Genomic DNA, 14,495 nt, shown 5'->3' with positions numbered 1-14,495 from the left:
AGAACTTAAATGTAATCATCAACTACAAAAAAGTTTGGCTGAAGTTTTTTCCAAATTACCTGTTAAGTGCATAGCATCCTGCCTCTGAGCACACAATTGGAAGATGGTAAGCAGCAAATCTTCTGAGGATGGCATCAGTAAACACCCTTTAACTGAGCTGAAAAAGCTTGAGGCTACATCACAGATGAAAGATACTGATGGTTCAGTATTTCCAGCTTCAGAAAGATCCTTAGCTTTAGACAGAGCTGCCTGAAGTTTATCAATAATCTTTTCAACAAAAGTTTCACCAATCAAAGATTCTATTGGGGAGAGGAAAAAGACAGTGTGCTTTGATTACTTGTTAAACATGATCATTCAGAGACGTTAATAGGTACCGATTTTTTTTTAATTTACTAATTTTGAATGCAAAATAAAGTGCAAAGTAGTTTCAGTCTAATGTATACCTAAACTCTCTTTCTTATTCCACAATCATCTAGGATCACCTAGCCAAAATTTCACATTGCCAAGCATCCTTTCTCTAAACCAGCTGAAGCAGCTTTGACAAAAGGTATATAAAATAGAGCAAATCCAGAGTGATCCCTCCCCTTTTATGCCTTCCTAGCTTCTGGCAATCAATTGTGAGCCAGACATTACACCTAGACCATTGCATATAATTAACCCAATCAGACCAATCTTCCATGAATATGCTTAGTCCCTTCCTCACTGGATCCAAGTAGGTTAATCCCATTTATCCTCAAACTCCACTCCTGTGGCAGTAAGTTCCATTATTTAATTATAAACTTTCTTCAAGCTTGCTATCTCAATATCTGTAAGCAACCTCAGGCTCTTCCATTCAAAGAAACACAGAAAGACTTCTTCCTATTTGCTTTTTCCATACAAATTATGATTTTATAGCTCTCTACCACAAATACATCCCCAATCATTTCCATTGCAAGCTCAAAAATTCTAGTCTGTTTTATGGCCTTTAGAAGCAGAAGCCACTGTATTTGCCTAACCATCTTTCTTTGGGCATATTCTAATACTATCACACCTTTTTTTTCAAAAATACATAGGTGAACAAGAATATTGCAGTGACCAGAACTACAGGCAGTATTCAAGATAGTGACACACCAGTGCTATAATAATTTTCATTTGTCCTCTGTTCTTTTCACAGCAGTTCCCAATAACCTGTATTCCTCTTTTATGGCTGAGCACCAACCTGCCACTTACAGGGAACGATCACAATGACTGAAGATCTCTTCTGAGTTTTAACAGCTCAGAGCCTATCATTGAATAGATACAGTCACAACTGTGTTTTTCCCATGTATACTTCTGATATTTATTGGTTTTGAATTTCATTTGTAATTACATCAGTTAATCATTTAGTATCACAACACACTGCTACAGCTCTGTGAAGTTTCAGTTTTGATTACTCTGAATAATTTATCAGAAACAATTATCACCCTTTCAGTATTTATCCTTTTTTCCCTTTAATTGCTATCATCTGTTAGGTTACTGATCCATGAAAGGCCCTTCCATTTACTCCATGAGTTTACCTTGAGAAACTTAGATGAGAGATATCATAAAAAAATCTTTTTGAAAGTCCACATACTCTACTTTGGCCTAAATCACTAAGTCAAGAACTACCATAGCTCCTGAAGGTCTCTTAGACTTCATCCAACATGCTTAAGAACAGGTCACACAGCACCCAGCACAAAACGAGCTCAACAATAGCTCCAGTTCTAGAGCCAAAAAGCAGTCACTTGACAGTCAGCCCTAGGACACCCCTGACTCACAAGCAAGCAAGTTTGTTGAACTCTCTCTGGAACAGGTTTTCCTGATGCTCCTCTACATCAAAAGTTCCAGTAACAGAAATAACAATCTTACAACACCTTCAGGATGTACTATCTATGAACATCCACTGTAGTCAACTTGTTGTGTGCCTATTTGAAACGTGAAAGCACCACAAAAGTGCCCAGCATTCAGATAAACTGAAGTATGTTACCTCAGGGATCAAAGCTAAGTTTAACAAAACACAAATGACAAGTTTACATGGAAAACATCAAGAAAATTGAACTCCACTAGAAGCCTGTATCACAGATACCACAAAATGCAAGGAAGAAATGAAATAGGATGTTATTAATAAAAACTAGATTACATATACAGCATGAGTGCACACATGTATTTTTTTTAAATACATGAATCTAACTGAAAATGGCTCAAAGCAATTAACAGGCCTTGTAACAAGGCATTAACAATGCACACATAGGTCCATAACCATTGATTTTTTATATTCTAGTTTTGAAGGTAAATTTCAGATGGTATCATTTAAAAATTAATATTCTTTTACAGCACATCAGCTAATAAATCAAACTTAAGTTTTCCAGACTCAGAAATGTGAATCAGTTCTTTAAACTGACTTTTGTTTAGCAACCCAGACCAAAAGAATTGCAATGTTGTTGCTGCAAGTTAGTGTTTACAAAATTAAACTGGACATGGTTAATTGGCTCAGGTAAAAAAAATAAAAAAAAGAGACATACACACAGGTGTGTGTGTGTCCCCGCCAAAAAGAACCACAAAAAACAACAAACAAAACCAACAAAAAAACCCACAAACAGCACAGAAGAAAGCCTAGATGTTACAAATTGTTACAAATTAAGTATTCTGGAAGATTTCAAATTCCTTTCAACCTTCCACAAAGCGCAAGTGCGGTATTTACACTTCACAAACTCCAAGGAATAAATATGCTTACCATTTTTAATGTGTTGTGACAACACTAAGCTCAGGAGTGTCCACCTTTCTGAAGAGGGTGATTCTGACGAGGCTGCCATAGGTTTTAAACCCAGGTGACACAGATCATCTGCCAGCATTACAAGTCTTTCTCCAAGTGTATCTCCTTTCAGCCAGTCAGAGACTAAGGAAAGTTTTGTTGTGCTTGAGCATGCCTGAATTCACAAGGAAATAATTCTAATAATCTTTTGAGGGTATTAACTTTTCTTACTAACTAAGCATCAGATTAATATGTCAAACCTGCATACACAGAGTGGGAATCATATAACCTGTCATAAACAGTAAGTCTCTAGGTGTTTACGTCTACAACAATCCTTTCAACTTTCTTTTTGGTCAGAGATATTAAATTATGGCTAGGTCAGACCTCTACTTTAGAGTGAAACAAGTCATCTTCTGAAAGCTCTTCTCTTTCCTTTTCTCCAACTACAGAGCCCAGGGAATGCCTACACTGGAGTTAGAAAGATAAGTTTTGGATGACCAGGTTGGCTGAAATAAAATCTATTTACAACATAAAAGCTATTTATAGCACATGCATTTCTCCAAAAAGAAATGGAAGGTCACAAATCAGAAAAACATTATTTTAGTGATAAGCCATTATAAGTTCCAAAATCATAAAAATTAAGGATTCCTAAAATACACAGTATCTGTGAGGAAAGATATTATGGTCAACACACTGGATTGTAAATGAAGCACTATGAATTCTTGTCCAAAAATCTGTAATACACTTCATATTTTATCCCAGGCAATCGCTTAAATGTCAGTCTCTCTACATCCCATGTGAAAAAATGGTATTACTGTCTTTTACTTGTCACACGATTCAAGGGTAATGATACAAATAATCATTTAGATTATTGGTCTAATACCCAACTCCATTCTCTCTAGCTTAGAGGGGATGACCAGAAACAAATCAGGAATCCCTCTGTCTCAAAGAGCAAACAGACCAAAAATAGAAGGGACAAAGATGCTTTTGGTTTGGCATCATCATTTCACTTAAGACTGTCCCCAGATTTAAATGCAGGTTTAAATGCTGTTAAAACAAACAACACTCTGAAACTATTACTACAAGATCTTCAAACTATGGAAGTTGTTGCTACTTAAATAAAAAAAGTCAAACACACGCATGTAACTCTCAAAGCTAAAACTATGCAAAACAAGAACAAAAAAAGTCTTAAGAGGTACCTTTTGAATTATCTGGAGAAAAATAATCCATTTCAGATCCATCTGAAAAGGAAAACAAAATTCCACAATTTTAAAAAATTCTTTGCTGAATAAGAAGCATTTAATACCATTTTAACTGTTTGTTTTACAACTTTATTTTCTGCAGGGGATAAGCAGAAGTTGGTAAGTTTCAGTAACAAAGTTATTGATTATATTATTTTTGGCTTCCAAGTCTCTCTCTACCACACAGATCAATAAGGGACTGTATTTATAAGAAAGGCCACCAATGACTAGTATAAAAGCACACTGTATAAAGAAGCAAGAACAGAGAAATCCTGACATTACTTTTTTTTTTAATTTGTACCATATAGAAAGGGACGTGTTATAACCTTTCACCCCACCGCCATATCAACTTTTCCTAAATTTACCTTCCTTACGCTGAACCTGTCCAAGTTCACGTAGAACATCTTGCATTGCACAGCCCCAAAATAAAATGATTAACCAATCACAGCCCACAAAAAATAGTAGTCACTTTGATAAAAACTAGTAACAAAATGTACGAGCCATACCTTTGTTAAATCATCAAGAATTATTTTCCTTTCATCATTACTATTGCAACAGTTAAGCACACTGTACAAAACATCAACCAGAAAATGGGTGTCTTTCCTCCAATCTTCTTTCAGCCAAGTTATTAAATTCACATACAGAAATTGTACAGATGGACTTTCATGATGAGCTTTCATTTCATTTTGGGATTCAGCTTGAGCAGAGCTTGCATCATTTCGCTGCTCTAAAAGTACCTGAAAAACTCTGTTTGAAGAAAAATAGTGGAGCAGGGCAGAGAGAAATTTCAAATGCTGTTCTGACTTTTGTTCATTGACATACACAATACTCAGTTCAGCAAGGTTGCAGACTAAATTCTCCAAAGGTTCTTTCCTTAGAAGTGAACTATGCCACAAGTCAGCCTGCATTTCAGAGTCAATATTTCTCACTTCTGTGAGCCTTCCATTCTCTGTGTTTCTTTCAGATTCATCCTCATCTCTAAATCTGATTTTTAGAGATTTTCTGTTTGGTTTTGTAGCACGCTTTGGATTCTGAAGAATTTCTAGCATACTAGTTATGGCAAATAATGATTTCTCATCAGCATCCAATGTATCGACATGAAGTACACATATTTTTAAAAGATGGCCCCAAAAATCTGACAACAGTTTTTTGAAAACTTCATCAGCGCCGTTATCATTGGAGAGTTCTGCTTTAGCTTCCCAGCAGCTCAGCGTTTCTGCTATTTGATAAAATAACGGTCCATTTTGTAACCTGGGCTCCTTAAGTACAGCATCGGTAAGAGGAATTAGCTAAAAAGACAAAAAAATTATTAAAGAACAGTGATCCAACTAGATGATCATTTTATTCTTTATAATACCAGAAAATTCTATAATTTTGAAAAACCTTCTGGAAGCAATTCCAAAAACATCAGAATTACTCATGCTTGAACACTTCATAAAAATATACAACTTAAACTGCACAATGAAAGGGATGATATTATAGGAAGGAAAAAATTGACTGAATTCAGTAACATTATTTTTTCCATAAAATCTAGTAAAACTTTCAACAGAGAAGTAAATCCTCACAGAAATTTGCATTTTTCCTTAACTTTGAAGTTTACACAGAACAATATTGAGTATTTCTAACAAATACCTGGTCATATATAAGCATTTGATGAATTTGTCTTTGGTCATCTTCTTCGCTTATTTTCTGTAGTATGACAAAGCGCAGACATTCCATAAATGCAGTTATAATTGCTGAACTTTCTGAAGGGCTGGCTATGGCTCGCTCACTTGACAACCTATTGAAAGGGCAACATTGGAGGGAGGGCACACTCAGTCATCTATGCTTCTGAGAAACTCGGTATGCACATAACGAATGTTACCTTGGTTATGTTGTTCTCATCCAGAAAACACCAATATGGAGAATACAGAATCATTGATAGGAGTGGAGATCAAAACAATTTCAGTAGAATATATTTAAAGGGTCAAAACAATAAATCTAGGCATTTAATATAACTAATATTAAAGTAACTTTTTATCTAGTTTTAGCATTCATTAAAAAAATATCTATATAAATACAGGAAACATATCCAGTCATGTATACTGTCTACTGTTTCAGCTGTTTGTCAAAACTCCTTTGCAATTTTCTACACACACCACAGAGGTTTAGCAAGTGTGACTTTCTGTCATTACAGAAAAAAAGAAAAAACCTAAAAGCCAGCAAAAGACAGTTTCATCACAGCCACTTTGAGTCTGAACAACTGTGATCTGTTTGCTTTTTAATGAAAATTAGACCACACAAATTACCACACAAATATTACAACCACTTTACTACTTGTAATAAAATTCTATACACTTTTCAAAACCAGCCCATACATAAATCTCTTCTTCAAGAGCTCTGCTAATGGCCACACCAACATCAATCGAGAATTGGGTTTTGTTTAAATAAGTTACATTTTAGTGCTTCATAAAATACCTTATCTATGCTTTTGAGTACACAATGCACATGCATCTATTTAAATTAGATTTGATAGAAAGGTGGTTTTGATGTATTTTAAAGGCAAAAAAATGATAGCAGTTTCATTCCTTTAAAAATCAATATCACAAGAATTAAAGTTCCTGCATATAGGAAATTTCACAATCACAATGCTAATCCCCAATAACCTCTCTAATAATTACACACTGGTGACAAGAAGATGATATCTTCAAAGCCATTCTTAATTTTAAATTAATTTCCCATTTTATAACTTATCATGGAATAAACATGAAACTTTGACAAAAAAAAAGGTAAGAATGCTTTAGGTAAGGAAGAGGTAATAAAATCAAAAAGAAGGCTTAAGGTTTAAGAACACAGGGACAGCCACAAAGGACTAACTCTAGCTTTGGATATTTAAAAATATTTTAAAAATAAGATTTTCAAATACCACAGTGAAAATAGTCTTTTCTTAAATAAACAATTAATGTGTATTTAAATATCCTCAAGCCAAATGATACGTTACTTATCTTTAAATGCTTAAACAAGATTAGTTCACCTATTTCCAAATGTAAGAGAGACTGATTTCAAAAAAATAAATAAATAAATTGGTTGTTCATACCCTTGAATTATAGAGCTGAAAAAAGTTCTGAAATATTCCAGCTTTGGCTCTGCAATGCCAGGAGGTACCTTGCTAATGAACGGCAAGAGATTTGGATATATAACAGTAGCTAGTCCTCGTCCACCTTCTCGAAGCACTGTCCATAGCTTTGGTAGAACTCCCTTTTTGGCATTTACATGACTCCAACAGTCCTACAGAAAGAAATACACTTATTGTAAATTAAATAATAGTATGTTGCCTTGGAAGAACTCCCAGGCTAGACTTTTAATCTAACTCCCTATGTTGTGCCTGAAACAAGTTATTGTAAAATTTAAAATTCACTTGCCAGAATTTTTAAAAATCACTTTCTCCCTATTTCAGCTTGTGAATTTAAGTTAACATGACAAAACTGTTTCTGTATTGTTTAAAATCAATAGACCTTCCTTGTTAGCAAACTGCAATTGAAGGCTTCTCTTTACTAATGCTTTAAGGATAATTGACATGGTTTAAACCCAGCCAGGAGCTAAGCACCACACAGCTGCTCACTCACTCCCCACCACCCAGTGGGATGGGGGAGAAAATCGGGAAAAGAAGTAAAACTCGTGGGTTGAGACAAGAACAGTTCAATAGAACAGAAAGGAAGAAACTAATAATTATAATAATGACAATAATAAAATGACAATAATAATAAAAGGATTGGAATATGCAAAACAAGTGACGCACAATACAATTGCTCGCCACTCACCGACCGATGCCCAGTTAGTTCCTGAGCAGCGATCCCCCCAGTTTATATACTGGGCATGACGTCACATGGTATGGAATACCCCTTTGGCCAGTTTGGGTCAGGTGCCCTGGCTGTGTCCCCTCCCAACTTCTTGTGCCCCTCTGGCCTTCTTGCTGGCTGGGCATGAGAAGCTGAAAAATCCTTGACTTTATAGTATAAACACTACTGAGCAACAACTGAAAACATCAGTGTGTTATCAACATTCTTCTCATACTGAACCTAAAACATAGCACTATACCAGCTACTAGGAAGAAAATTAAATCTATCCCAGCCAAAAGCAGGACAATGCTTCATAAAAATCATTATTGTAACTGGTCCTGTATTTAATTCTGAGTTCTTATTATCAAGAATAACCAATGATTTCAAAATCCCAACTTTAGAAGCATCACTAACTTCAAAACTCCCCTCAAAAATCTTCTGATGGTTACAAAACACCTTGAAATTTTCCCACACAGCACAAAGTTTTTGTCATCTGATCTGATTTATCATAGTTCCAGATACCTATATTTTAGCAAGCTGAACAAAGATTTTTTTTTTCCCCATGAACTGTTACAGTTTATACCAGCAGCTACAAAAGAGATCTGCAGCATTAAACCCCCAAAACATCCCTGTCTATGGCAACACCACTCAACCCACTAATAAATTCAAAGCTGGTACTTCACTTAAAGAAAAAAAAAATTCGTAGAACCAAGCATTAACTTAGAAGGGGAAACAAACAAACCAAAAATGCACTGCAGGTCATTTTTGTAACCATTTTGTACCAGGAAAAAAGTTTTAAGTATTATTTTACTTATTAGTAACTATATTTAATTGAAGGGATTCAGGTTAATTTAATTAAACTTACAAAACAACTCTGATTTTCAGGCATGCTGGACACCATATATTTGAAAGTTAACAGTGAAACCCTAAGGAGGAAGAAGGAGCATGTAGCATTGTTAAGTTCATGTTATTAATCATAAAGAAAACCCAATCAAGCTGTTCTTCCTAATTCTACACAGAGAACAATGGCACTTGGTCAAAAGTTAAATTCAAGTAAAATATCTGCCCCTTCCATTTCCCACATTACCTCAATAGTGGTGATAGCATAAAGTACAGCTTCCCAAAGAGCAGGACACACCACTGCATCGCTGTCATCAATGCTGAGAAGAACAGCAGGGCAAACTCTTGGTGCTTCAGCTTTCACCAGCTCAGGCAAGTACTGGCATAAAGCAGAAGCCAGCTCAAAGAAAGCTGAGCGAACCTGACATAGGCCACAGAAAAAACAAAATTTTAGTCAAATGACAACACTTTGTCACTATGTGTAGTTCATAACATTCCTTTTAAAGCCCCTGTAACTTACAGCACACGGTCCCCATATATTATCACATCAGCAAAGGCTTAAATATTATTAAAAATGAAGAAAATAAAGGAATTATTTGATAAGCCTGTTTAAAATATTAAAGTAATTTGTTTATTGATAAAATGGTTATCAAAAAATTTTATTTTAATATACTTCTCAAAAGGGATGTTTTCCAAAATGCACCTTAAAACTTAACAAAATACTACCAGAATCAATTCATCGCTCCATGCACTATTGGTCTTAGCAGACCAAAGACCAATAAAATGGTTTTAAAAAAATGAAAATGCAAAAGCACTAAGACTACATGCAGTAAGCTGACACAGTTTGTATCTTTTACCTGAATTTGAAATGACAGCAGATTGCCAAGTAGATGACGGTGACATGGAAATAACAAATTAGTGTATCTGACAAATGTTAGAGCAATACTGCCTATTTAAGGCCTAGAAACCTGAAGGCTGTTGCAAACATAATTCAGTGAAGTACAAAGTTCATTCTTGTAGAATACAAGTAATTAATACTTGCTTAGGTTCAGTGTATTATCTTTAACTAAAACCAACCAAAATAAAGAAGAAATTAAAGTCACCTGTGGTACATTGTGTTTGCCATATTTCCAAAATTTGTTTTGGGACAGAAGTGGCATTAACTTTTCCTCCAATGAATGCATCTCTCTCTTTGGCAACATGCTAAGCAACTTCTTTAAAGCTAGCAAGGAACAGGTCAGAATCCGGAAAAATTTGGCTTCCCTTTCTTCCTCTGGTACAGTTCTCAGAAAACAGAACAAAACAAAACAAAAAAATTAAAGTGAACCATAAATAAATCAGTAGGCTTCTCAAGCTCTTCTAAACTGTCTAAACTAAACTGTCTTCAGTTTTTCTGTGTTCTTCTTTTGATATCAGATGCCAGCAATGTAAATATGTAAACTTTCCATAGCTTCTAACACTACCAAATTACACTATAAAGTGCTAGAAAAAAGAGAGTTTCAAGTCATCTCATCTTCCAGCTATTCCAAAATGCTACTCCTAAAAGAGCTGAAATAAGAATTACACAACTGATAACACTGTCAAAAGCATTTATACTTTAGTCCCAAAGAAAGCTGCTGGTATTTGGACTCAAATAACTATTCTGTCTCTTGAAACAAAACCAAATCCACTATCTCCAAGGACAGAAAGCCCAATACATACAAGACTTAAACCATATACATTAAAGCAGGCTAACATACTGGGGGTCACTGAGTGTATCAGGTGTTTCTTTCAGAAGGTGATCTTGAAGTACCTACAGGAAAAAAAAACCAAACATATATACACGAGAATCATAAATTATATGTGAATAATATAGTTCATACATTAATTCAGAAACAGGTCTACAATAATACTTCACAACCTCTGAGTCAAGTCTTTTAAACACATTTTAGACATTCTAATGAACAAGAACAAAATTTAATTGACTCCTGCTGAACATTAGTAGCTGTGGTACTGTTTGAATCAAGACTTCATAATACTTTGCAAGTTGCAGTCCTATGCCAACTTCTGGTAAAAAGAAGCCAAACTGACACGAAACAAAATGGTTAAGTTTGCATATGATAGGCCAGCAAACTTTTACCTTTTTAAATTCAGCCAATTCAGTTTCATATACGACTGGCAGAAGAGCATTAACTTTAATCAGAACTAGACTTGTAGAGGCTCTCTGAAACACTGCTCAGCATTCTTTAATCCTTTACCACTGCAGCAACACTACTCCAGCATCATTATTCTATTCTACCTGTCAGCAACATTACGTGATGACTGAGCATCATTACATAGAAATGCACACAAGAAAATTCACTTCATATTTATTCCTCTCTTTCCAGTCATTCTAACCGGAAGTAAAAAAAATAGAGGATATGGCTTTGCCTCAGTCTTCTCTTCACATTAGCAGGAGCGAAATTTCAGGGAAGAAAGAAATTTAACCATGAAGAACAGATGGGGACAGAAGGAGTTTTAAACTTTTATTACAAGTTGACATATACTCAACACAAAGCCTTAAAGAAATACAAAAGTATAAACTCACATTAAGAATTTCATCTTTACAGAATACTAAGGCTTCAGGTTGTTTGCCAGAAGGAAAAGCTTTTTCAAAAGCTACTTTTGCAGCAGAAGCAGCAGGGGAGTAAGTGTCACATTGAGCAATCAGCCAGTATCCCATGATACTTTTTAAGTAAGGAGCTAAGTGTTTCTTTACTTTAAGAATCAGTTGCTCAAAAGATTGCTGAGTTGCTTCTCGAACACGGCGATCATGATCCTGTTTAAAAAAAAAAAAAAGACAAAAAAAGGTTCATTGTTTTAAGAAATGTACCTTTGATGCCAGGTACTTCAAAGCAGAAGTAATGACAAAAAAAAAAAGCTGTCTCTCAGTTCAGCCATTTTTGCAATGAATTGGGCTATATAGATTTGAAAATATGCAACAACAATGACAAAAAAGTCTTCATATCCCTAGATGAGGGGAGAGTCCTAACTTAGCAGCACTCTTTCCCAGTGCGTTGTACATTCAAAATTGTAACCTTTTCCTGATATCCCTAACTACAGTTTCTATTTCATACAAGCATTTAACAGAACGACAAGAGGCAAGAGAAACAGAAAGCTCTGAAGACATTTTTTGGATTAAAACGACCATAAACCTACACAAACTGTGCATCGCTATCCATTATTTGTGTATGCATTTACAACATCATGACTTTCTATGCTCCTGGCTTCTGAAATACTTATTAGGAATTGCTCTAACGGATCAGAATAGTGATTCATTTTGTCCAATATCACGTTTCCAACAGTAGCTAGTCCAGAATGTTTGGATATATATTAAATATATCAGTAAATATATCAGAAAACTATGGGTTATCTGGCTACACATGGCCTTTTCATGTCGGGGTGGGGGGGGGGGAATATTAAGTCTGGTCAGATATTAGTCCTAGATCAAAAAGACTTATTACTATGTTAACTGAACAGTACATTCTCTTTAGCTGTTCTGGAATCCACATAAAAGAACTTTTCATGAGAAGAAATATCTTGTCATCTTTTTAACATAAAGGTCTAACAAAGAGCTACCTCCATCCAGCAAGTACAGCCCAGGCATTAACAGTTCAAGATTCCACCCACTGCCAATACTGAAACACCTCCACAATAAAGAATACTACTTTCCTTCAACTTCAAGTTTTTCCTAGAACAAGCCAGTAATTCCAACAAAGTCAGATATATCAATAAAGACTGCCTTAGAGGTTTTCACAGGAAGTATCCAGAGAAGGTTTTAATTTAAATACTTTAATACTTACTAGTGAGATTTTACAATAAATTCTTGGCCAGTAAGGAAGAACACCTTTAACTACTTCCACTTCTCTTTCCTTGCACATTGTTCCAAACTCTTGCATAGCCTAAAATCAAGACATCAAGTGCATGATTTAAGAACTCAGACAGATATATTCTGCAATTTACCAGCTTCTATTAGACACTTCAACTCCCTTTTTCAAAAACCAATTCATTTCTTGCAGCTGAGCATCTAGAGAGTTCATTTTATGAATGCTCCATCAGCACTGCATGATGGACCTTCTTGTAAGTCCTCCAAGATACCTTCTGGATTGCAGTTCTAGCAAATTTATCAATATGAAATTAGTACTAGCTACCTTGATATATTCCTCCCCCATCCTTAAGAAAAATGTATTGTTTTCCAATAAAAATTTTTTATGAGGGACAAAGGTTACACCTACTTTTAATTTTGTTGTGATATCCCTTTTAGAAAGTTTTCGCAACACCATTCGAAAGTCAGCATCCACAAGGCTGTCTATTTCCTCTGCTCCTTGAACTGCAGGAATGTATCCTAGATCACTCTGAGATGTTCCAAAGCCAATAAACCCAGGCACTGTTCCACGTTCTTTGGCGAGGAGCTCTGCAGCTCGGCCACTGCTAGAAGGCTGACAAAAAACAGGGACCTAAGTCAGTTACCTATTTCAGTCACTTGATTTTGTACACATCATGCATTTGAAATAATGATCCTATTTATATTGTATAATTAACCTTCTATTTAAAACAAAGTCTCAGAAAAAAAAAGCCCACCTGTGCTTTAAACATAGAAGTTTGACCTAGAAGATTATTCTTCTCTTTAGAGTCAGCATCCCCGTGTTTTCTCATAATCCATGAATACTTACGGAAAGTTCTATTGGTTTTATACATGTACAAAAAAGCATAACAGAAATGTCCTTCTGCAAGTGAACAATTTAATAAGAAACCATTTACCCTCCTTCACTACTTCTGTTTTTACTAGTTCTTCTCATGTTATTGCATATGGACCAATATAGCTCCGCAGGAATGTTCTTTGTATCGTTGGAAAAAATAAGAACACACACAAAACAAAGGATGCTACCAGCAACAAAGGGGCTGAGAAGCATTTAGAGAAATGGAGCAAAAGGGTACGTATGTAATACAGTATAATACCACTCCATTAATACAACAGTGAGTGTTTTGGAGTGCAGCATCTCTTCTAGTTTGCCCCAGTTAAGTCGACACCTTGCTCATCATATCAGTGGCTCGTGTTTATTTCAACCACACTCTTTTGAAAAGACTGCCCCAAAATTGACTGATGCTTTAATGTTCTCTGTGACACCTTATAGTCCAAATACCTTTTATTTCCTAATGACAGTTGCAGTTATGTGAGTTTGTTGCATTTTTTTTAAGTAATGACAGTTTGATGAAGTTCACCATACTTTTCTGATCTTCTTGAAGTACGTAAGCCACATTTTACCTGACTACTTATATCTACAGTAATCTGTAGTCGTTTTTTCTGCATGTGAAACCTCACCTATAAGGACACGCTTCTTTGTGTTCCGTAGCCTTCTCTAAATACACGCGAAGGAGAAGAGTTGTAAGAATTGCATAACCTGAACACAACGCTTCACCCACAATTCTCCCATCCTGAGCAAGCACCATATATGACAGATGTCACACCACTTCAGGCCCGGTGGCAAGACGGAGACACCACAACAGGTGTACTCTAAGACTCTCCACAGAAAAACACACTAAATGTACCCGCCGGTACCTTGCCGAACTTACACCCGTGGTGATTCGCGGTTCTCCCGCCCTCGCCTCTCTCTGATTCGCAGTTACACCCTCCCACCCTCGCCCCTCTCCGCAAAACGCGTACAAACGCCCCAGGAATTTGCAGCCACGCTCCCCCGCTAAGGCACCGGCCCAGGCCAACAGTCGCCCCCGAAGCCCGGCGGCGGCCCCGGCCCCAGCTACTGCAACCGGGCCCGAAGGCAACGCCGCCTCCCAGCCGGGAGAGGGCTTCGGCAGCCCCCCGCCCCC

The 14,495-nt window shown here is 36.1% G+C and overlaps 1 protein-coding gene across 5 annotated transcripts in view; it reads right to left on the bottom strand.

Annotated features, from left to right (window-relative positions):
* The window catches only part of LTN1 (listerin E3 ubiquitin protein ligase 1), a 31,124-nt gene extending 18,022 nt beyond the window's left edge, over positions 1-13,102 (bottom strand). For 4 of the 5 annotated variants that reach the window (XM_010585295.1, XM_010585297.1, XM_010585298.1 and 1 more), the window contains exons 1-12: positions 12,902-13,099; positions 12,470-12,568; positions 11,215-11,445; positions 10,388-10,440; positions 9,752-9,932; positions 8,896-9,069; positions 7,067-7,257; positions 5,623-5,770; positions 4,497-5,279; positions 3,949-3,990; positions 2,732-2,924; positions 60-299 (exon numbers count right to left, since the gene is read on the bottom strand). In XM_010585295.1, coding sequence (XP_010583597.1) covers positions 60-299; positions 2,732-2,924; positions 3,949-3,990; positions 4,497-5,279; positions 5,623-5,770; positions 7,067-7,257; positions 8,896-9,069; positions 9,752-9,932; positions 10,388-10,440; positions 11,215-11,445; positions 12,470-12,568; positions 12,902-12,949 — 2,383 coding nt within the window. In that variant the 5' untranslated portion in view covers positions 12,950-13,099. Of the gene's footprint in view, positions 1-59; positions 300-2,731; positions 2,925-3,948; positions 3,991-4,496; positions 5,280-5,622; positions 5,771-7,066; positions 7,258-8,895; positions 9,070-9,751; positions 9,933-10,387; positions 10,441-11,214; positions 11,446-12,469; positions 12,569-12,901 lie in introns of all 5 variants that reach the window. The other variant, XM_010585299.1, reaches the window with a different exon arrangement.
* Between the last annotated feature and the right edge of the window lie 1,393 nt (positions 13,103-14,495).

The sequence above is a fragment of the Haliaeetus leucocephalus genome, unplaced genomic scaffold (assembly GCF_000737465.1).
Source record: "Haliaeetus leucocephalus isolate CR32 unplaced genomic scaffold, Haliaeetus_leucocephalus-4.0 Scaffold93, whole genome shotgun sequence".
In the NCBI taxonomy this organism is placed as follows: Eukaryota; Metazoa; Chordata; class Aves; order Accipitriformes; family Accipitridae; genus Haliaeetus; species Haliaeetus leucocephalus.
This window is presented reverse-complemented; position numbering and strand designations above follow the sequence as displayed.